General features: G+C 43.6%; 2 protein-coding genes across 2 annotated transcripts in view; one reads left to right on the forward strand and one right to left on the reverse strand.

The window, feature by feature from the left end:
• The window catches only part of adam22 (ADAM metallopeptidase domain 22), a gene marked incomplete at both ends in the record, with an annotated part of 99,165 nt that extends 88,743 nt beyond the window's left edge, over positions 1–10,422 (forward strand). Inside the window, 8 exons of the mRNA XM_083634491.1 lie at positions 136–226; positions 339–392; positions 869–1,069; positions 2,300–2,400; positions 2,532–2,598; positions 6,141–6,230; positions 10,089–10,212; positions 10,402–10,422. Of these exons, the coding sequence (XP_083490617.1) occupies positions 136–226; positions 339–392; positions 869–1,069; positions 2,300–2,400; positions 2,532–2,598; positions 6,141–6,230; positions 10,089–10,212; positions 10,402–10,422 (749 nt within the window). The remainder of the gene's footprint in view (positions 1–135; positions 227–338; positions 393–868; positions 1,070–2,299; positions 2,401–2,531; positions 2,599–6,140; positions 6,231–10,088; positions 10,213–10,401) is intronic.
• A 3,412-nt stretch (positions 10,423–13,834) lies between these two features.
• gtpbp10 (GTP-binding protein 10 (putative)) lies at positions 13,835–22,567 on the reverse strand. Its single transcript, XM_083644226.1, has 10 exons — positions 22,451–22,567; positions 21,377–21,570; positions 21,135–21,226; positions 18,867–19,011; positions 18,676–18,749; positions 18,054–18,106; positions 17,813–17,920; positions 17,611–17,688; positions 16,056–16,179; positions 13,835–14,519 (listed from the first exon to the last, which is right to left on the reverse strand). Exons 1-10 carry the CDS (start codon positions 22,481–22,483, stop codon positions 14,275–14,277), a joined length of 1,146 nt encoding a protein of 381 aa, XP_083500352.1. The 5' UTR covers positions 22,484–22,567; the 3' UTR covers positions 13,835–14,274.
• Positions 22,568–24,037: the final 1,470 nt, after the last annotated feature.

A 24,037-nucleotide genomic window follows, 5' to 3' on the forward strand; every position in this document is an offset into this window, starting at 1 on the left:
TACTGTGTTTTTTTGTGTTCTGCTGCAGTGCTGTGTGCCTCGTGTATCCTTGTATGTCCACATTCTTCTGGAAACACGAAAAACATGTGAATTGACATACAATTGCCCTCCTTCCACTCTCTTCCTCTGCCTCAGGTATCACCAGCACCAACATCATCATCGGGGCCATCGCAGGCTCCATCCTCTTCCTTGCTCTCATATTGGCCGGTACAGCCTGGTGCTACAAGTGAGTGTCCCTGAGGCCTCCATGTTTTCATCTGAATATTATGTGACACATTTGTCACAAAAGTCATATTCATGATGGACTCTAATGAGGACGCTCTTACTCCTCTTTGCAGGAGCTACAGGCAGAGACGCTATGTTGAGTCTGAGGTTCATCGAAGATTCTGCCGGTTTGCTGACTTTAACACCATTTCTTTTTGACGTCTTTCTGTTGGTTTTGATGCATGACTACATGACAGCACCTTCAATCCTTCTACCCTAAGTGACACTTTAACACTGTTGAAAAACAGTCGCTTGCATTTCTGGGCCCATTCTGTTAGTTGTTGGTACATTTTCATTATTCCGACAGATAACTGGCCAAATGTAGACAATAAATGTGACGTGTCAAGAGATTGTCAGTGCAGCTACAATGCCGTTTTTATAGGGGGGAAAAGCATCAGCCATCTAAAACATCAACAATAAACGTTAGGCTTTGGTCAGTAGAGGCAGGTTGAGGGGAAGTGGCTACGCCAAAAAAAAAGTAAATGACAACACATCAACATCATAAATTGTAGGGTTAAGTGACTGAAGGTGGCTTTTTCTTCTTTCTCCTGGATGATTAATTGCCAGTGGTATCTAAGAGTGGTTCTCTCTCCTGTGTTTCCAGACAAATGCCCCCAGGCGACTATGTGACCAAGCCTGGGGACGCAGACTCCTTCTACAGCGACATGCCCCCCGGCGTCAGCACCAACTCTGGCTGCAGCTCCAAGAAGAGGTCAGCCTGCCTGTCACACCTGCAGATTTACACCCGCTCCTTCACTCGCTCAATCCCATCCATATCTCAGCACATCTCACTGTTCGGCTTCAGGTGTGCCATCTCATTCTCACCCGTTCATACTGCCACTGTGTGTGTGTGTGTGTGTGTGTGTGTGTGTGTGTGTGTGTGTGAGTGTGTGTGCATGAGCCTCACCAATGGCTTTTGCCCATATATTGTACGCTGTGTGGGTTTGTCATCATTCTCTTTCAGCGCACTCTGCACCCAATGCCTTCTCTGTGTCACAGGTACAGATGAACTCAGTGTGTGTTCATATGCATGTGTTATTATCCACATAATGGCTGCTGTCGGGCGGAAACCTTGTATCTCCAAATACAATCCAAAGATGTTCAATTCATTTCAATTCAATTCAATTCAATTCAATGCATTTGTTCAATAGGGGACAGTGTACATTAATGAACATTTTAGCAAAATGTAAATGCACGACAATTGCAGTCACAAGACTGATTTTCATTGTTAGTCCCCCTGCAAGAAGGTACAGGCCTTGTGCCCTGATAGGGAAAAAGTAACATGGTGCAAATATACAGCATTAAAATAACATCTTATCTCTAAAGACAAGTGCAGCAAGAGAAAGAGAGCTAGCTAATACACAAGTATACAATCAGAATAACTATACTCTTAAAAAAGTTTAAGATCTACATATAGAGATTTAAACAACAAATATGAAAAGAAAGAAATGTACAGCATACTACCCACATAGCAATACAGTAGAACCATTCTAGTTCTTTACCCCTAACTATGTGTACAGGATTGAGTTGACTTCAGCCATCTCTTCATTTGACCTTTAAACATGCTACATGTTATACTACTGGTTATTAATGTTGTTATTACTATTACACTATGTTAAAATGTGAATGTTTTTTCTTCCCTGTGAAAAATAGCTTTTTTGGAGATACAAGGTTTCGGCCCGACAGCGACGAATGGGTCTCTTTGAGTTTATTATTCTTCGTGTGAAGTTTTGGTGTTTGTCAAAAGTGTTCCGTTAAGTCATGTCAACATCCGGTTGTCATGGTATTGTGTCACTGCTCATTCTGTTGCCATGGCATCTCCATCAACTCCTCCCATTCACCTGAGCCTATCCCCTGCTCTTCATGTCTACAACAGGAGCAGAACTGCCTCAAGTCCGTTGGATAACGACAACCATGATTTGTGATTTGTATTGATTTACAACACCTGGAAATATGACACCCTTTTGCTGCTTATAGTTGGCCATGTCATATATTGTATGTGTGTGCATGCGTGTGTGGATGTGTGCATGTGTAGATCTAATGGCCTATCCCACTCATGGAGTGAGAGAATCCCAGATGCCAAACACATCTCTGACATCTGTGAAAATGGTCGACCAAGGAGCAACTCATGGCAAGGTAATGCACAAATTCCTGTTCATACATGTTCAATACCATATAAACAATCAACAGCCCCAAACAAATATACTCGATATACTATGACTTCCTGGTAAATGTGTGTTTTGTTTGTTTGTTCTGTTTCTCCCAAGGAAATCTGAGTGGTAATCGTAAGAAACTGAAAGGAAAGAAGTTCCGCGCACGCTCTAACTCCACAGAGTAAGTTCCCTGAGGCGAGCCGATTAAACTGTGAGGTCCTCTAACACTGCAGATGGGATATACTGACCAGAGGAAGCCCTGGTCTTAAATAGTCATATCATGTTATTTTACCGGCTTGGCATAATTGGAACAAAACTCACACAGCTCTCGAACAAATTACCGTATGTCAAATTGATGTACAAGAAGTCTTTACATTCTCAGATGTATCAGTCATACAGAGTACTGTATGTTGCAGCCTTGCGAGCCACATGAGTCTAGAGAATTGATAACACTGCGAGATACAGCAGTATCCTGAGACATGTTGTACCCCCTCAAAAGCAGAACATATCAATGTGATTTTTCTCTGAGCCTGTGAACAAATAATGTTGAGCATTTGCATATGGCCAGTGACTGTGAATGAACAGGGCACAGTGTGCAGTGGCTGCTCCCAGCCTGGCGTCTCCATTTGTTTGTTTGTTTGTTTGTGGGTTTGAAGGTCTTGGCACATGACGTAGTCTGCAGGTTTGAAGGTCTTGGCACATGACGTAGTCTGCAGGTTTGAAGGCCTTGGCACATGACGTAGTCTGCAGGTTTGAAGGCCTTGGCACATGACGTAGTCTGCAGGTTTGAAGGTCTTGGCACATGACGTAGTCTGCAGGTTTGAAGGTCTTGGCACATGACGTAGTCTGCAGGTTTGAAGGTCTTGGCACATGACGTAGTCTGCAGGTTTGAAGGCCTTGGCACATGACGTAGTCTGCAGGTTTGAAGGCCTTGGCACATGTCTTGGCACATGACGTAGTCTGCAGGTTTGAAGGCCTTGGCACATGTCTTGGCACATGACGTAGTCTGCAGGTTTGAAGGCCTTGGCACATGACGTAGTCTGCAGGTTTGAAGGTCTTGGCACATGACGTAGTCTGCAGGTTTGAAGGTCTTGGCACATGACGTAGTCTGCAGGTTTGAAGGCCTTGGCACATGATGTAGTCTGCAGGTTTGAAGGCCTTGGCACATGACGTAGTCTGCAGGTTTGAAGGCCTTGGCACATGACGTAGTCTGCAGGTTTGAAGGTCTTGGCACATGACGTAGTCTGCAGGTTTGAAGGCCTTGGCACATGACGTAGTCTGCAGGTTTGAAGGTCTTGGCACATGACGTAGTCTGCAGGTTTGAAGGTCTTGGCACATGACGTAGTCTGCAGGTTTGAAGGCCTTGGCACATGACGTAGTCTGCAGGTTTGAAGGCCTTGGCACATGACATAGTCTGCAGGTTTGAAGGTCTTGGCACATGACGTAGTCTGCAGGTTTGAAGGTCTTGGCACATGACGTAGTCTGCAGGTTTGAAGGCCTTGGCACATGACGTAGTCTGCAGGTTTGAAGGCCTTGGCACATGACGTAGTCTGCAGGTTTGAAGGTCTTGGCACATGACGTAGTCTGCAGGTTTGAAGGCCTTGGCACATGACGTAGTCTGCAGGTTTGAAGGCCTTGGCACATGACGTAGTCTGCAGGTTTGAAGGTCTTGGCACATGACGTAGTCTGCAGGTTTGAAGGTCTTGGCACATGACGTAGTCTGCAGGTTTGAAGGCCTTGGCACATGACGTAGTCTGCAGGTTTGAAGGCCTTGGCACATGACGTAGTCTGCAGGTTTGAAGGCCTTGGCACATGACGTAGTCTGCAGGTTTGAAGGCCTTGGCACATGACGTAGTCTGCAGGTTTGAAGGTCTTGGCACATGTCTTGGCACATGACGTAGTCTGCAGGTTTGAAGGTCTTGCCACATGACGTAGTCTGCAGGTTTGAAGGTCTTGGCACATGACGTAGTCTGCAGGTTTGAAGGTCTTGGCACATGACGTAGTCTGCAGGTTTGAAGGTCTTGGCACATGACGTAGTCTGCAGGTTTGAAGGCCTTGGCACATGATGTAGTCTGCAGGTTTGAAGGTCTTGGCACATGACGTAGTCTGCAGGTTTGAAGGCCTTGGCACATGACGTAGTCTGCAGGTTTGAAGGTCTTGGCACATGACGTAGTCTGCAGGTTTGAAGGCCTTGGCACATGACGTAGTCTGCAGGTTTGAAGGTCTTGGCACATGACGTAGTCTGCAGGTTTGAAGGCCTTGGCACATGACGTAGTCTGCAGGTTTGAAGGTCTTGGCACATGACGTAGTCTGCAGGTTTGAAGGTCTTGGCACATGACGTAGTCTGCAGGTTTGAAGGTCTTGGCACATGACGTAGTCTGCAGGTTTGAAGGCCTTGGCACATGACGTAGTCTGCAGGTTTGAAGGCCTTGGCACATGACGTAGTCTGCAGGTTTGAAGGTCTTGGCACATGACGTAGTCTGCAGGTTTGAAGGTCTTGGCACATGACGTAGTCTGCAGGTTTGAAGGCCTTGGCACATGACGTAGTCTGCAGGTTTGAAGGTCTTGGCACATGACGTAGTCTGCAGGTTTGAAGGTCTTGGCACATGACGTAGTCTGCAGGTTTGAAGGTCTTGGCACATGTCTTGGCACATGACGTAGTCTGCAGGTTTGAAGGCCTTGGCACATGACGTAGTCTGCAGGTTTGAAGGTCTTGGCACATGACGTAGTCTGCAGGTTTGAAGGTCTTGGCACATGACGTAGTCTGCAGGTTTGAAGGCCTTGGCACATGACGTAGTCTGCAGGTTTGAAGGTCTTGGCACATGTCTTGGCACATGACGTAGTCTGCAGGTTTGAAGGCCTTGGCACATGACGTAGTCTGCAGGTTTGAAGGTCTTGGCACATGACGTAGTCTGCAGGTTTGAAGGCCTTGGCACATGACGTAGTCTGCAGGTTTGAAGGTCTTGGCACATGACGTAGTCTGCAGGTTTGAAGGTCTTGGCACATGACGTAGTCTGCAGGTTTGAAGGTCTTGGCACATGACGTAGTCTGCAGGTTTGAAGGCCTTGGCACATGACGTAGTCTGCAGGTTTGAAGGTCTTGGCACATGTCTTGGCACATGACGTAGTCTGCAGGTTTGAAGGCCTTGGCACATGACGTAGTCTGCAGGTTTGAAGGTCTTGGCACATGACGTAGTCTGCAGGTTTGAAGGCCTTGGCACATGACGTAGTCTGCAGGTTTGAAGGTCTTGGCACATGACGTAGTCTGCAGGTTTGAAGGCCTTGGCACATGACGTAGTCTGCAGGTTTGAAGGCCTTGGCACATGACGTAGTCTGCAGTGCAGACCTGTTCTCATTGCAAGCATGAGACTGACTGAGTGGCAAGAACCTAACAGCTTGGAATGACGTTGACATGTAACCAATATGCAACTGAGCCCGTTCACACACAACACAGTAGTGATTTCCGTGGTGCCGTTTTCATCTAAAAGCCACACAGGTCTGTCCACCATCTTGTCATTTTCTCAATTGCATCTTGGTGTCTGTTAAGAATGTCTTTGCTCTGCTTTACTCAAATATATCCTCCTCCTCCTCCTCCTCCTCCTCTCTTCCTCCACTGGCTTAATTCTTGAACATTTCTGTCCTTTTTAATTTCTCTTCCTTCCTTATTCTTCTCTCTTGTCCCCTCCTTGTGTTGTGTCCATCACCCCACCCCCTCCTCCCACAGGTATTTAACCCCTCGCTTCAAAACAGAGTATTATGATGTAACTAAATGGGTAGAAGATGTGAATAGAAACACTCAAGGACCTTACCTTAGGTATTACCTCAGATTATGTCCTGTACCCCACACGCTTGTCTAAAAACCCTCTCACCCTTGATTTGATTTATGGTTTGGTCTTAGAAAGTAAGAAGTTGCTCCACTCTGGCATTTTTGTTCTGCCAATGGTTTAAAGTGACACTCAGTGCTGTAATAAACAGCTGGCATGTTGTGTCTTGGAGCTCCTATGAGGATTTAAAAAAGTATTTTTGCTTTACATTTTAATATATCCTATTTTATCGGCCATTCTTCCTATTTATTGTCAGAGTAGATACTCATTCTCCTTTGAAGCAGCTGCATTTCACTTTGCCGATATTTTGAAAATGTTTCCGTAAATCCTTCTGCTTCTGTCATATTGATGAAAAAACCGTCTGTGTTCAAATAATGCAGTCATTTTATTCATAATTTTCCTTATTCCCTCCTTTGCTTCTTCCACACAGCCTCTTGTTACCTCTGCATGTTCACTGTCGTTCTGTCTGTGTTTATGTGTGTCGGCCCTGGCTTGCTCCCAGTGACCTCACTTGCCTTTGTGTCGGTGTGATGATGTCATCACTGAGACGCGTGATTTCTAACCCCACATAGGATAAGCAATAACCACGCCCTGTGGCGCCGGGATTGGCCAGGAGCAACACTGGAGGGCACGCAGCCCAGCGATTTCATGAACCAACTGAATAGCTCTTGAGAACAGACAGCGATATTGAGAGCGGACATTGAAATTAATTATGGTCACCTACCTTCCTTAGCATAGTAATAATAATAATAAGCATAATAATTGTAATCTACACAATGTACACAATCTACAAAAACATGCAATAATATAAACGGTGTTGTGTTCACGTTCATAGCTCATATAATATAATGTATCGTTCATTTCAAGCTCAATTCTTACCCAGAGAAAAGGTACAGCACTGAAAATGTAACAAGAGACATATCTTGTTACATTTTTCATATCAGAGACAAACAATCTAGGAAGTGAGTTCACAAATTGTTTATTCATTTACAGTATTGGGCAAGTTATTCAGGAAATGTAATTAATTGCTTATTATGCCTTTAAAAAGTAATAGAATTTAGTTATTTATTACTTGGTATCAAAAGTCCTCGGTTATGTTTTTTGTTACATTACTACTGGTATATTACTTTCGCTACACCCCTTCCAAAAAAGTGATGTAGAACCTGTTTAGCCAGCTCATTTTAGAACTGAATCCACTTGATTGGAACAATAATTAACCTTATAGGAGGAGTCAACAATCAGCCAAACTGCATACCTTTTATTTATTTGTCTACCTAGACAAAACTAGAATGACCGCACCACAGATATATGCCTCCGCCAACAAGTGAGCAGTTGACATCCATGTCTGTCCAGACTGCCAAATGTGAAGAAATTCTATCAAGGCGTTACTGAGCTATTGAGTTAGCGAGGTCCAAAATGGCATTCGTGAGGTCACACTGACCTTGACCTTTGACCACCAAAATGTAATCAGTTCCTCCTTGAGTCCAAGTGGACGTTTGAGCCAAGTGTGACGAAATTCCGTCAAGACGTTCCTGAGATATCGCGTTAACGAGCTAGAAGATGGCATCCGTGTTGTCACAGTAACCTTGAACTTTGACCTTTGACCACCAAAATCGTATCACATCATCCTTGAGTCCAAGTGGAAGTTTGAGGCAAATGTGACGAAATTCAGTAAAGGCATGTCTGAGAAATCATGTTAATGAGCTAGACATGCTTGAAAATGGCGTTGGAGAGGTCACAGTGACCTTGACCTTTGATCACCAAAATGTAATCCGTTCATCCTTGCGCCCAAGTTGACGTTTGAGCCAAATTGGAAGAAATTCCATCAAGGCATTCCTGAGATATCGCGTTAACAAGCTTGAAAATGGCGTTCGAGAGGTCACAGTGACCTTGACCTTTGACCACCAAAATCGAATCAGATCATCCTTGAGTCTAAGTCGATGTTTGAGGCAAATTTGATGAAATTCCATCAAGGCATCGGACGTATGCACGGACAACCCGGATCCATAATGCCTCCAGCCTAGCTATCGCCGGCGGAGGCATAAAAAACGACTACCTATCTCCACACTTCGTTTTAGCCCTGTGCCAGCACTGGAGAAGTAATGCAGTAACTTTTAAGTTACTTGGATTAGCATCTGTAATATAATTACTGTTTTGGAATTTGTAATCCCTTACATTACTAGTTACCAGTGTTGTAACTCATTACAAAATAACATATTACATATAATATATTACTTTTAGCAGTAACTCAGTAACATAACTTATTACCAATAGGATTTCAGTAATATTATACCAGTTACTTTGTCAAGTAACACAAGTTACAAATTAAGTTACTTTTTTTAATCAAAGCATATATTTAAATAAAACTACAATCATTTCCTAATCGAATTGTGTGTTTTTATGCAAATAACCAATATAGATGACAATAACAAAGGAAAGGGATAACATTTAGAATTTTGGACGGTTTACACTGACTTCAAGACGGTAAAAAATATTTTTCGGGATGGTTCTGAGGCGGCGATGTTATTCTGTTACAGTACTGCTCTTATTTTGGTGAAAGTAATGCAAAAGTAGTGTAATGAGGAATGACTTACTCTACACCAGGGGTTCCCAAACTTTTCCGTCCAAGTACCACTACGTACCAAACAGACACACACAGACACACAGACACACACACACCTGCCAAAATTAGGCTGTGAAAAAGAGGACAGGACCCCTTTGAAAATGTTTTTTTCCCCCTTGCCAAAATTCAGCCTAAATGTGGAGTGTTATTTAGCTACCTTCCTGACAAACTAGCATGACATGGTTGGTACAAATCGATTCCTTAGGTCTTCTAGTTTCATAGGATACCCAAAATCTGCCCAATCCGGCGACTCCTCAGGGTTAATGTTGTCTGTAAAAAACAAAAACCACACGGACCACAGTTTGGGAACCAATGCTCTACACAGACAGTAATATTGTAAAATAAGTTATTACTTTCAAATGAAAGTAACTAGTAATACGGTATGTAGTATATTACATTTTGAAAGTAACTTGCCCAACACTGCTAGTTACTGGGAAACTAATAAAATTACAGTAGCACTTTACTGCCCAACACTGTTCATTTATGCAAATTCAACACAATAAATCAAAAATCTATAGACCATAGTTGTGTCCAGGAACACCTCCCTACAACAATATCTATCGAAAGGCTGAAATAGTTTAACTCTTTCTATTATTATAACCAGTCCCAAGTTATTTCAGCTCAGCATGCAGTACTGGGGCATACGGCCTAGGGGGCGCTGCTTCACTGGACAGGACCTCTCCCTCTGGTTCTCCGTCTGTTGTTCTGACCCAGCTCCGGTCTGGTCTGCTGTCCCACTCACCTTATCATACTCATTACATCCAGCATTCCTCATTCAACACACACCGATGTCACAGCTCAGTGGACAGTAGAAGTCACCCTCGGCAGCATGCGTTTCATAGTCACTAAAAGTGACACAGTGAGTGGCAGGGAACAGGACTCTGCCCAGACCAGCGCTGTAAACTGTGTACTTGATGCAGAGGTTGCCCCTAAAAGCTGAGCTACTTGTCATGAGTCTTTACATTTTCCACACAAATTTGAGATCAGTTTGTGTTGTGTTTTTGGTGAATTACAGTGAGATCTTTTAAGAGCAACCTCTCTCTATCGGAAGGTGAAAACTTTTAGAGCGGCTCAAGGATGATGTTGCCCAAAGTCACAGATCTCGCATCGGCTGATCGTCCTGAATCGATCCCGATCAGTCCATCTGTGTCTTTGTCCAACATAATCCTACACCAGCCAGGAGAGAAGAAGCAATAGTTGAATAATTTTGCTTCCTGTCCCCTAGGACACTATCCCCTGCCAAGTCCCCCACTTCCTCTACAGGGTCGATTGCGTCCAGCCGGAGATACCCTTACCCCATGCCCCCTCTCCCCGACGACCAGAGGAAAGCCAACAGGCAGAGTGCCAGGGTGAGTCACAGCTAACTGGAGTATAAGAGCACACCACCAGGGACACTAGAAGCCACTGAAACATCAGCATAGCACCACAAAGAAACAAAGACATGTACAGTGACTATAGAAAACTAAACTGTAAACATCTTCTCTTTGGTTTTCTGCTCTCTCTTATAACCCATTCCTTTTCTTTTTCTCTCTCTTCAGCTGTGGGAGACTTCGATATAACAGCCCTCTTACCTACTCTACTAAAGACCTTAAGGAACTACACATTTCTCTCCTTTTCTATGAATGAAAAATACAAACAAAAGTGAAACAAAATTGACACTAAACGACAAAGAAAAGAGAGAGAGCACCATTGGAGCGGAAATAGGCAGAGAGAGTGTGTGTGAATTATTGTATGCAAGGGCCTCCAAACCTGACTTGCTCGACGGTGCCAGTCTGTGTGTTGGATCTCTACGAGGCGAGAGGAGCGCCGCTGACAAACCAGCTCCAGACCCTCTCCAGACCCCCTGGAGCTCAGTCCCACTCCAGACTCCCTGGAGCTCAGTCCCACTCCAGACCCCCTGGAGCTCAGTCCCACTCCAGACTCCCTGGAGCTCAGACTCAAGACTGAGATGCTCCTGACTGCTCAGGCCTCTCACCTATGGGACTGGAAATCCCACTACCCCACCCAGGCCCTTTTCCCCAAACCCCCACCCCGACCCATCCACCTTTAGCTTGGCTCTCATCAGACTCACTTCAGCACAACCATCACCCTTGCCAGGCTGATGCCCCGACTCGTTTGGAGCTCCTCTCCATGGGGGAGGGGGAAGGAACAGGTCATCCTGTCGCGTTGCATCGCTGGATTTCTTGAACCATTTTGAAGCACGTGAATCACTGTAGAAAATCCAACACTGTATGCATGAGACAAACCCTGTTTACCAACAACCACCTCCTATTGGTCAAGAGACGAGAAGAATGGAAAGCATGTGGGAGGGAGGGCAGTGATTTTATACCTAGGCTCAGAAGCTTTTCTCTCCACTATAGGCTTTTATTAGCAACCCATATTGTATCACTAGTTATTATATCCCATACCCCATGACATGGACCCACTCCTCCACCCTGCCCTCCCTTCGGTTGTTTGTGTATGTACATATGTACATATGTACAGTGGACTACCGGTACATAGAATGTGCTTTTCTTTCTTTTTTTTAAACTTTAAGATAGGAAGAGATTCCTAGAGAGAGAGGGGGGGGGCGTCCCCTCTCTCCTGTCCTGTCCCTGCTGTATTGTGACTTGTAGACCTCTGGGGGATCTCTGTAGGTCTGCGTTGAGACCCCGCACTCGTTCTTCTGTCTGTGTTTCTATTTTTTGTCCTGTAGGCCTCATTACTTTCCCCTCTGGCTTACCCTGTGTGACTGTGACCTCTAGCGTGGTCCATCTGCAGCAGAATGTAAACGTGTGTTTAAATGTGTGTTTTTTTTACATCTTATCACTGGTTTCATCCTTCTCTGGGAGAAATACACATAGACATCCAGTAATGACTGATAAAGTATAGCAAACGGTGTTGATTTTGGCACATTATTAAGAATGTTATTGAGTTGGCTGTTGATGAGTATTATTTTAACTAAGTTGAGTCATTTAACGTGCCCTTCCTGATTGCAGTGAGTGGAGAGAAATGTGTTTGGTGTAGTTATAGATGTGAATGCCACTTTTCAGTCTTTGCACTTGGTGGTTTTGGAAATTCCTGTGGATAATGTTAAGATGTATTTAGTTTCCTCTAATTCTACTTTTGGATATACGAGACCGTACTGAAAGCTAATCACAATGGGAGTAGAAGAAGACACTCAGGTCACTCGAATGTGAAAGTAGGAACGTCTTAATGTGGAAATTAAAGTTTTGGTTAATGATCTAGTCCATTGAGAATCTGGAAATTGTGATTGAAATGTGCATTTTGGATTTAGCTGTGATGATTCTCAGACATTTAACCTTGTAAATGATCAAATATGCTGTACAGTGCTTGCTGTTTGAGCTTGTGGAGACCAACAGCATGACAGTGCTATATCAAATTATGTCTTTCCTCTGGTAAACGATCTGTGGGACCATATTGGGAAATAAGCATGTCATAGAAAGACTTTTTCCAACATCGCCAATTGCGGTTGTCTTAATGGGTTTTTATACCAGAAACTACACTTTGACAATAAACAAGTTATTATTAGCCACTTCAAGGCAGGCAGTCATGAATTTAATCTAGATTGAGAATCCAGGTGCAGGTTCTGTATTAACAAAATTGTGAAGCTGTGCTGAGACTAGCTATTTAAGGTGGATTTGTTTGGAAAGTTGTCATATCAATCCCAAATGCAAGTTCTCTTCTCTGTACAAAGTTACACTCCAGGTCATTGCCCGACTGTGTGTAGAAACTGTTCTGTCTTACGGCCTCATGTGTGTCATTACCGGTAACTGTTTTTTTGTTTGTTTCATTGTAGCCACTGTTCATTTTTAGTTCATGTATGCACTAGGACTGTATAGGTATTATGATCTTCACAATATTGGATTAATATTGTTAAACATTTTTTTTAATTAAGTACCTTTATAATGTTCACTTTTTCTCAGCATTATGTACAGCAATTATTCAAACGGTAATTAAGTGCATTATTGTAATTATGTGTGTAGATGAGTTTGAATGGAGACATGTTTAGTTATGAGTTTTTGAAACATTTTGTCCTGGGGCCAATCCAAGGTGTCATGACTCTGGCATGTGCTGCTCTGTATGGTTTCTATGGCATAAGGATAGGGCACAGCTATGACAGCATGAAGTATAAACGTAATAGAGATCTGTATGGGCTCAAAATTTGCCTTCTACTGGAGCTTTCTTCTTCACTCTTGTCTTCATCAAGTATTGATCAAGGTCCACTAACACCATCTTTTTTTCCTGAAGGCTGTGGAAAATATTATCTCAGAACTCTCAAGCAATACTTTTAACATAATACTGTGCTACAACACACTGACATGTCTTAGTGTTGTGGATATTGCCCTACACTAAACTTTGAGGATGTTGCACTGCTATGCCAAGGATGGGACCAGAGTGGTTACAATGAGTCGGTCTTCTCACCTCAACCAGGTACTGTACAAAGGCCCTGGAAACATACTGTATCTGCTGTGTCCGCCTGTTCACACGGCCGGACAGACAGACAGAACCTAACAGGACTAACCTGGCGGTCCACTTTACCGAGATGTCTGTCTCTGTCTGGCCAGAGACTTGAATGTATTAGTAAACTGGAGCACACCAACCACCCAGCTGTGGAGGCAGCAGACTCAACCATGTGGTCCCATCCTGCCAGCTCTCTCTAACAGACACATAGGCACTCTGCTCCAGGGACCTTAAACCCCATATTTACTAGTTCCAAATCGATCTACATACTGTAGTTGCTGTCTTTGTTTTTGCTGTATGCTGTACATAGACTGATGATGCAAAAATCAATGCCCATATTTTTCCCCCCATCTTACTCGATCATTCAGTATTGTAATATATTTAATATAAAATAAAACTTTCATCGACAAATCTGTCTACGCTGGCATTTCTACCAACTTCAAATCTCTTTTCAGGAGAAAACACACTATTCATCTATTAGATGTTTTATATTACAACATAGTTAGCCTCACTTGTCAGACTATCTCCCTGCACCGGGAGAGACAACATAGTAAACAAGCAGTACATCAATAAAAAGGAATACAATCTCAAATGAAAGATAAACTGGTCAATCCAATTGCACCTCTCCTCCCTTTCAAGGTTGTCCTAACCTCGGTCTTCATATATTGATTCAGTGCTGCTTTGAATGAGAATAGAATCCCATCAAGGTTACACACTGACTCAGTCAATGGGTTGTCACCAGTGTCACAGAGTCTGTTCAGTTTTCATCAGTGTTTCATCATCCTCGTTTGCAATTAGTGATTTCAAACAGACCCTGTTCATTTTGACTGAAGTTGTGCTGATAACCTCCAACTACCGAGCCTGTAACTCCAATACAAGACAGTCCTGGGGTGTATCACCAAGTCCATACAGAGTGAAGAAAGCAACTCTTCACAGCGTACTTCGACTCACGCTGAACTCCTGGAGCCCCATATCGGTGTGGGCATTTTGGCTGGGTCATTCTGTCTGAGTGCCTGCAGTCTACCTTGATGAATGGCTTTAGTTGCTGTGGCTGCATCTTCAGCAAGCGACTCGCGGATACAGGTTTTCAGATGTTCCACACCAAACCCTGTGGAGGCAGACACTGGAACCACGTGTCTGAAGAACATGTTGCTCTTGGGTATCATGTCGTTGGGCAACAGATCGGAAAACTCTGGTGAGCAAAGCACAACAGAACTAATGAAACTTATAAAACAACAGGCCAACCTTTTGCCCTGTGTTAACATGTTATAATCAATAGGAGTGGCTGTGATTTTTTGTCTTTTGTTGTTTTCATTATTCAAAGAGGCAGAAAGCTCCCGCACACTGACTTCACTTTATGCAAGACATAATGCCAGTCTGTCCTTAGGTGATACACCTGGTAACATAATGCCAGTCTGTCCTCAGGTGATACACCTGGTAACATAATGCCAGTCTGTCTTCAGGTAATACACCTGGTAACATAATGCCAGTCTGTCTTCAGGTAATACACCTGGTAACATAATGCCAGTCTGTCTTCAGGTGATACACCTGGTAACATAATGCCAGTCTGTCTTCAGGTAATACACCTGGTAACATAATGCCAGTCTGTCTTCAGGTGATACACCTGGCAACATAATGCCAGTCTGTCCTCAGGTGATACACCTGGCAACATAATGCCAGTCTGTCCTCAGGTGATACACCTGGCAACATAATGCCAGTCTGTCCTCAGGTGATACACCTGGTAACACAATGCCAGTCTGTCCTCAGGTGATACACCTGCAGGGTTTCCCATACATAAAGGAATTTGTGGCGGGCCGCCACAATAATATTTGGACCGCCACAAAATGATGTTGACCAAAAATTTTTTTTTTTTTTTTTACAGTGCACCTGAACGCAACATGCAAGATATCCGCTGAATAAGTGTCCAATAAATGTTCATGTCATTCTGGCCAATACTTCTGTTATAGCATTTCAGTCTGGAATATGGAATATCTTTCAATAATCTATGATTTAGCTGCTAAATTGTCAAATACCGCCATCTGCTCGCTACCCAGGCACTTATGTATGTACTTAACCTAACTAACTTAACCTAACTATCAGGTGTGCACAACATTGTCAGCCTAAACTCCGGCTGACACCCCAAAAACCTACAATCCGCTACAGAAAAATGTATATTGTTTGTTTATTAACTGGCCCCTCGCCTTCTATCATTTCACGAAAGTGGCAAAGCAAGTTGAGTATCCCTGACCTATAGGGAGAAATTTAGTTTGTCATTGTAAACCCACAGCACAGTAATGATGACATGTTCTTACTTCGATCGAGCCTTTTAATTTTGCTCTTAAGCTTTCTCAAAGTACACCAAATTCATGCATTTTACTTTAAAATGTTTAAAAAAATCTCGCGGAGGGGCATGCCCCCGCACCCCCCTAGGGGGGCTGCGGTCGCCCACCACAAATACTCAAAATCCTGTGGGAAACACTGCACCTGGCAACATTATTAAGTGTCTAATGGCAGCAATTTGGAGAAAGTGGTTCATCAGCTGATAGGAAGGAAGACGCAATTGTTTTTTTGTCCATAAGGGAGAGAAGATTAAGAGTGAAGCATTTTCATTTTAGGCAGGCATATTAAGCCAGCTCAGAGTGAGCAGAAATTGGAATTCAACCGGGGGTGTTGGGTTGCTTGTTGATTAACAAATTGTCGAAAATGATGTAAAATATATCAAACTCACCGTCTGGGTTTCGCAGCTGCTCTTGCAGCTCTGCTAGTTTGTCATCAGCACCAGGGAGGTCCATCTTATTCACCACCAGCAGAGCGGGCTTAGAGACAAGCTCCTCCTTGTACAATTCCAACTCCTTGAGGTGGTGGAGAGATCGGGGAAGGAGATGAAAAAGAAGATGGAAAGAGGTATAGCTTAGATCGGGCCCAAAAAAACGGGCCCGACCTGAGCCCGTTCTATCTTGGCCCGGCCCGGGCCCGTCCCATTGGCTGCATTTATGGGCCCGGGCCCAAGCCCAGCTCGAACCCGAAATTTTCTTAAGTTGGCTGTTTATCTCTAAAATATAACCCTGTTGTCTGTTCAGTCTTATGAATAGATAAAGTTTTAAAGTCGAAGTGAACCGGAACGGAATGCACTAGCGCGAGCGTCGGAGACTGAAAACAAATTGAGAGGCGGACCATATACGGTGTCGATGATTTGATTTGACAATTCTGGGGACTGGATTTGGCATTGGCCAATCCTGGTGTGTTCCACCCCCAAATCGAGTGGGATTCAGCGTGTTGTCGTGCTACGCGAGTGGGATCCGCAGAGTACCAGGCAGCCAGCTACTTCTGTGCGGAACGAGCGGACAATCCGATGCATGGGTGCTGCCCGCCCGCCTGGAATCTCCGAGGGGCGACCCCTGACAACCAGGCTCTCAAGCGCACGCCATTATCGATATTGCGGTAAATACAATATTCCTGGAATGCGAATTTTAACGAGCCAGTTACATTTCTTTGCATTCTTAGACATTATCGTTTTTTGTTCATGTTTCATACAATTGGCCAAGTTAGTAGTTAGTTTATGGGATAGGAATTCTGCCAGATGACAGGCACTAGGCGCCATTTTCTACTTCATTTGGAAGAGAAAATTATCCTGAAATTAAGATTTGATTGACAGCTGCCATGTCATGATATGATTGGTTGAAATGGGGTAGAAATTTGATAGTACTAGGTGACGTCAGCAAACTGTAGATTACTGTTATGAATGAAATCTTGGAAAATGAACTTATGATGTGAAAAAGTGTGAAAAACGAAAGAAATTTGATTTTTGTGATTTTTTTTGAATACATTATTAAATAGGTGCAATGCATACCCAGGTATTTGAACTAAAAGAAAAGAAAAGTAATTTTTGGGTTCAGCTCGACTTTAAGGTTACAATGTTATAATAACATTCTGATTATCACACCAAATATTACCCCAATTATATAAATATCTGACCACGAGCCCGGCCCGACCCGGGCCCAAGGAATAGAAGGGATATTCCGGCCTGTGGGCCCGGTCGGGCCGGGCTCGGGTTCGGGCAGAGAATCTAGCTTCTAGAAAGAGGTAAATGAGTAAGTGAGTTTGAAAGGCAGGTCAAACATATGGAGGGATGATGCAGGACATGGGGCAGCAACAGAGAGCAGAATGGCAAAAACAAGTCCGTCAAGAGAATGGGATAACATGTGAATTAGAAGAACTTTATAATGAGCCAGTAGTTTCTGCTTGTGTTGGTCTACAGGATCCATTCACTGTGTTGGCCTCACCTTGGTCAGAAGTTGCACAGCTTCAAAGGCCGACCTAAAAGGCATTTTGTCCGCCAGCTGGAAACCACAAACATCCACCTGCAGCCGAAGGATAACGAGATCACTCTCAGTCTAACATTTTCAGCTGACACATTCACATTTCTCAAGTTAAGTACAAGAATATCACACACATTCTTCTACTCCTTTTCCTCCCACTACATACCACAAACAGTAGCTGCTGGGTCCTCTCCACATGCTTTAGGAACTTGTGGCCCATGCCTTTGTTGAGGTGAGCACCCTCAATCAGCCCTGGAAGGTCCGCCACAGAGATCTACCGGTGAGAAACAACCATCAGGAGTCAGGACGTCACTCAGAGAGAGATCACTGGAAACAAACAAACCATTTACATAATACAGAATATGAGTCGAGAGACAATTACGAAGCTCCGATATAGATTCTCATACCTGCTTATGATCCTGAAACATCAGTTTGCCAATCTCTGGCCTCAACGTTGTGACTGTATAACAAAGATTTGACAAAAACAAAAGATCACAGACAATTGTACCAGGACTATCCAGCTCTTTGACAAAAGCAAAGATGAGAACTAGGGCTGTCAAAGAATATTCTATATTCTAATATATATTTGAATATTACAATTAAAAGAATATTCAAATATGAAAATTAATATTCGGTTTTATTATTATTATTTAACATTTAACCAGGTAAAAAAAACCTGGCCAAGAGAGCAACATAAAAACATACATTGTTTGCCTGGTTATGCTGACTGAATATGAAAAAAATATATATATGTTGGGGGGAAAAGTTCAAATAAATATACCAAGTAGTTATATAAGCTCTCTGGTCGTATAAGCTCTCTGGTCGTATTGGTTTGCCTTGCCACGAACGCTTAAAAAATAAAAAATATTTGAATATATTCGAACAAATATGTTTTGTTTAGAGGGAATATTCGAATATGATTTTGGCCCAATTTTGACAGCCCTAATGAGAACACAGGAGCATATTATATATTATATTATATTATATTATATTATAATTATATAAGTATTTGTATCTTTTTACACTCACAAGCATAGCTAGCAATTTGGGGTGTGGCATGAGACATGGCTGTCAGCAGAGAAGACTTCCCCGCATTGGGGAACCTGGTGATAATAAAACACAAGGAAATCAGATATTTAAAGAATTTAGTATTAGTAATTCCAGTCTCAGCCTAAATGAACCATCTTGTGTGAAGCGATACTGTGTGTTTCTGCACTCACCCCACCAGGCCCACGTCAGCGATGAGTTTGAGGTCCAGTCGGATCTGTTTGGCCTGGGCCTTACTGGGCTCGAACCCAGAGTAGAAAGACCCTCCACGTCCACCCTTCGCAACCAACACACGATCACCCTCAGCATTCAGTTCACCTTGGAATTAGTAGTGCAACATTAGCTGACTGTTACACCTGTACTACTATCTTATAACATAAATATGACCGTTAATAATTACAAACAGTTCAGCTGCTCAACATACATAAGTAGTCCATTATGAATCTACATTTCCTCTGTGACTCGAGGCAGCACCAACTATTTGACCAATATCATGGGCAGCTATAGGCACTATGACTGTTGTAGTTCACAATCTGCCTTCAGGGCTGGACAGCATTATGTCTTTGTTTAAAAATTACAATAACTGGAAATGCCAAGTTTGGGCAAACTTTGTCAAATATAATCAATACATGGAAAACCTAATATATCAGCTATCATTGTCATGCTGCTGATCTCTTACCTAAACATTTTACTCTAATAAATTACTTCACTTCACCGTGCACCTTTCGGACTGTAAATTCCTACTTATCACTCAGGTCATTCTAATTCATATAATTCACAATTCATTAATTAATCCATAAAATGTATACATATTGCATATACTGGACTGCACGTTTTGATTTTTTTGTGGTTTTATCTTTTTTCCCCCCTGACCATTGATGTGACCGCTATGCTGCATACCTACAATAATGGCCTATGTCCACCGACTGCGTTACGGCTCCGGGCAGCTGAACAGACTCACACCCATGTAATCTAGTCAGAGTAACACATGCGGGATCCGACAAAAATAGAACAGGTGCATATTTTTTCCGTACCGCATGTATTGCCCATCTATTAACATGGACGAGAGTTTCGGCAGTTTTACTGGAGCCGCACAGAGCCATACCGCAGCTGGTGTACATTGGGTTTAAGGTCGCTTTCACATATAAGCTGTTTGGTCCGCTTTAAACATGCCAGAGTTTGTTTCCTCAGATAGTCTGCTTCATTTGGGGTGGTGTGAAAGCGCAAACGAACTCTGGGGCGGAAAAAACAAGCAAACTCTGGTCGGCTTGAAAACGTGGGTCTCGGTTCGCTTGCAAGTGAACCCTGGCGCGGTTTGTTTGTTGTGTGAAAGCAAACCGGACTAAACACAAGAGCAAATAGGAAGCGCCAGTGCATCTGATGCACTCACGCAGTGCATCATGAGTAGAAGACGAAGAAGGGAGCAAAACAAACTCTGCGGCGTGCACACGTGTACAGTACCTGCGCGCCGTGTGACGTACGTCGTCATAACAACAACACATCGTTTCTCAACAGCTGGCTTGCTTTCTCCTTGGGTACGTAGGCTACTCGTCTCATCTGCAGAATGAAATGTTCAACAGCTTGCTGCCTCATCTGCTACTCATATTGGGCACATTCTTGTAAAATATTTATTTGATAAAAATCCCAATATCGCAGGTTGCTCCATGGTTTGTGTTTTGCGGATTCACTTGTGTTCACTCAGGCTAGAAGCCTGCTGAAGAGGAGAGATTTCCCTTCTCTATTCTGTCCAATCCACCTTATTTCTAGATGCCATGATGCCTTACGTGAAATATGGTTGCTTCTTCCGGTGTAATCCTCCCAGTTACATTGCTGACACAGACACAACATACCGTAGCCCGTAGATCTCCGTGAAGTGAGCAACAATCTCCCACAGTTTGATTTCCAGTTTAGCGATTTTAACCCTAAACCCCCGTAGCGCGTCCAGCTTCGCAAAAATCTTGTCGATAAATATCCAGAGTTGTTCAAAGAGCAACAGAAATAGCGGATGTAATAAAATTATTACATTCCCTCAAATAAGTCGTCAAACGAGTGTATTTAGTGTGACAAGCAACTTTCTTTTTCCAGCGTCAGAGTTTTAACGAGGAAATGCGCAAGCTGCAACAATCAGTCACATTCTAAACCGGACCTTGCACCCATAATTATTTTACAGCGGGGCATTCAAAAATAAGGTGGATAGACGAGTGACTGTTTCAACCACGTGACATTGTTCAGAAAGTTTGGTGCGCTTGACAAATTCCTGTGTGAAAGCGAACCGGACCAAATTAAAATTGCAACAATGTTGCAACTTCACCCCCCGAATCGCACCGAGTCCAGCAGCTTATATGTGAAAGCGACCTTGTCAAATTTCTCGTACGTAATCTGATTACCTGTGGCAATAAAAGTGATTCTGATGGCAATAGGTTGTTGCGTGTTTGACGTACCAAGTTCTTTGTCATCATCACTGGTGACAGTAATGCCAACAGGAGCAAAGATATCCTGGTCCTTCCCCTTCTCCCCCTTCAGAGCCCGGACACTGTTGACAATAGAACTCACAATGCTCATCATGCACACAAAACACATCTACTTTGTGAAGAAATAATTGACCAATGCCGACATGACTTAGGATCTACATTATTATATACACATTTAACACTAACAAACTTGAGCATTTGGAGAGACGAACCTGCTGTTGGCTCCCACTCCAGCTATAAAACGTTTCTGGGGGAATTTGTCCTTGATCCTCTTCAAGGTCATCTCCTTTTTAGCCACCACCCAAACGTCTCCCCCTTTCCCCCCTTGTCCCCCCAGACGGGGCAGACCCATGCCCCCGCTGCCTCCACGGACATACAGACGAAGGTTGTCCACAAAGTTTCCGTACTGGAGGCAGGCAGAAAAAGAAAGCACAAACTTGCATTAGACAATGAGAAGATTCACTGATAAAGATGATATATAAATATGTTTTGTAATTTTAGCGTTTAGCTGGCAGAGAGGGACAGGGAAGATTGGAAGAGAGAGAGAAGAGAAAGGGGATGATGTAGGATAAAGCTTCTTGGCGAGATTCAAACATTACAGTTATATGGCATTACATGGATGTCCTTACTAATTAAGCTACCATTAAATGAGCTTTGCATTACATGATGTATGATTTATTGAGTAGAAAATGCAAGCCTTCTATTTTACATGCTTATATAAGTTTGATTCTGTTTATTGGTTGTGCTTAGCTAGATTTAGCTAGACAAATGATCTGTAAAGTCCTCTGATACATGCTTGTAGGGCTATACAAATAAGCTTGACTTGACTCCTAGAGCATGTGAATAACTATTCAATTTCAAGTATACAGTATACAGTACAGAGGTTGGTCTCTGTAACTGTGTGGTGGCCCAATCGATAGTATACAGTAGATGCAGTGTCTAAGCTGCATAAAATGTTATACTATAGGCCAGGGCATGGTAAGTTAGGACCCAAATAATTATATCAATGGTCAATGAATGGTCACCTTCTGTTGAGTTCCCATTGCGAGAAGAATATGACCTGACTGAGGCAGTGTCATTTGTGCTGTAAATAAATTAGTCACTTGAATCCTGGGCTTTACAAACCTCATCACAAGGTTAGCTCATCTGACTATCAAGTGACTACAAGCTGAAAAATAGATGTAGCTAGTTAGCTAAAAGCTTGTCACTCACGTTAGTTTATGAGATAATTTTACGAAGTTATACCAGCGTTAAAATGCGACAACAACACTTGGTTTGCTACTTACCTTCCGGTAGCAAATCCGGCTAAACTGGACCATCTTCAGTGGAGTTTGTCGGCTCTTTACTGAGCTAGCAAGCAAGTTTACTATTGTAGCAACACGGCCCTCCCCATGGTTTGTAGCGGTTTGTATGACGCGGAGGAAGTCATCTTCTTTTTCGCTGAGGTTTACCACCTCTGTTTTACTGTGTGTCAACAACAATAAGCATTTCCGGTGTCCATTTTTCAAAGTAAAAGAAGCTTTTTGCACAAGCCTAGAGCACACTAGTCTCGAACAGACGAGTTGGCTTCCGCAATTTTCAAATGCTTCCGCCATACCGTCTGTACTTCGTGGGGGAGAATCATGCACCAACCGGAATGGGAAGCAGAAAGACGGGTCTTCCGCTCATTAGTCCAATCAGAATCCAATATGCCGGCAGAAAGGCGGGTCTTCCGCTCATTAGTCCAATCAGAATCCAATATGCCGCATTCGCGTGTCGTGATTGGTCGGATTCCGTAGAACTTCCTTCCAGTCTGAAGGTTTTTTTCCCAACTTCCTTGTGCATGTTCTGGGGGTGTAACGTACAGACTGTATATAGCTGCATTCGCCGGATGTAGATGATACAGTCTCAGCCATTGAAAAATGATAAATCTGCACAGTAAAACGATAAATTAAGCATTTAAACGAAGCTATACAATACAAATTATGTTTCTGTATGACAACAACTGTTCCAATAACATTGAGAATGAGAATGTTCTTCTCAGTATCTAAATAGATGCTGTGGACTGCATAGCCTTTACAAATTGGAAACTGGACACTCCCGTGTCCAAGGTGTCGGCACAAAGAAAGCATATTGCACGCGCTCGGGTAGACCTCTCCAGTGCTTTCAACACCATCAGGCCGGCTCTACTGGGTGAGAAGCTGACGGCGATTGAATGCCCCCCTGGTGGCCTGGATTGTGGACCTGTCTGGCAGACCACAGTATGTGCGCCTGCAGAACTGTGTGTCAGACAGAGTGGTCAGCAATATGGGAGCACCACAGGGGACGGGTCTTCTCTCCCTTCTTCTTCACCATCTACACCACGGACTTCACCTACCAGACAGAGTCTTGCCACCTTCAGAAGTTCTCTGACGGCTCTGCGATAGTGGGATGTATCAAAGATGGCGACGAAGATGAGTGTCGGGATGTGGTGGCCAACTTTGTCACATGGTGTGAGCAGAACCACCTGCAGCTCAACGTGTCAAAGACAAAGGAGCTGGTGGTGGACCTGAGGAGGGTCAAGGCTCCGGTGACCCCTGTTTAAATCCACGGGGTCAGTGTTGACATGGTGGAGGATTACAAGTACCTTGGAGTGTACATTGACAATAAACTAGACTGGGCTAAGAACTCTGATGCACTCTACAAGAAGGGGCAAAGCCGTCTCTACTTTCTGAGATGGCTGAGGTCCTCCAACGTCTGCCGGACCATGCTGAGGATGTTCTATGAGTCGGTAGTGGCTAGTGCCTTCCTGTATGCTATTGTGTGCTGGGGCAGCAGGCTGAAGGCAGCGGACGCCAACAGACTCAACAAACTGATCCATAAGGCCAGGGACATTGTGGGGCTGGATCTGGGCT

Source organism: Poromitra crassiceps, assembly GCF_964638095.1.
Source record: "Poromitra crassiceps genome assembly, chromosome: 1".
NCBI classification, from domain to species: Eukaryota; Metazoa; Chordata; class Actinopteri; order Beryciformes; family Melamphaidae; genus Poromitra; species Poromitra crassiceps.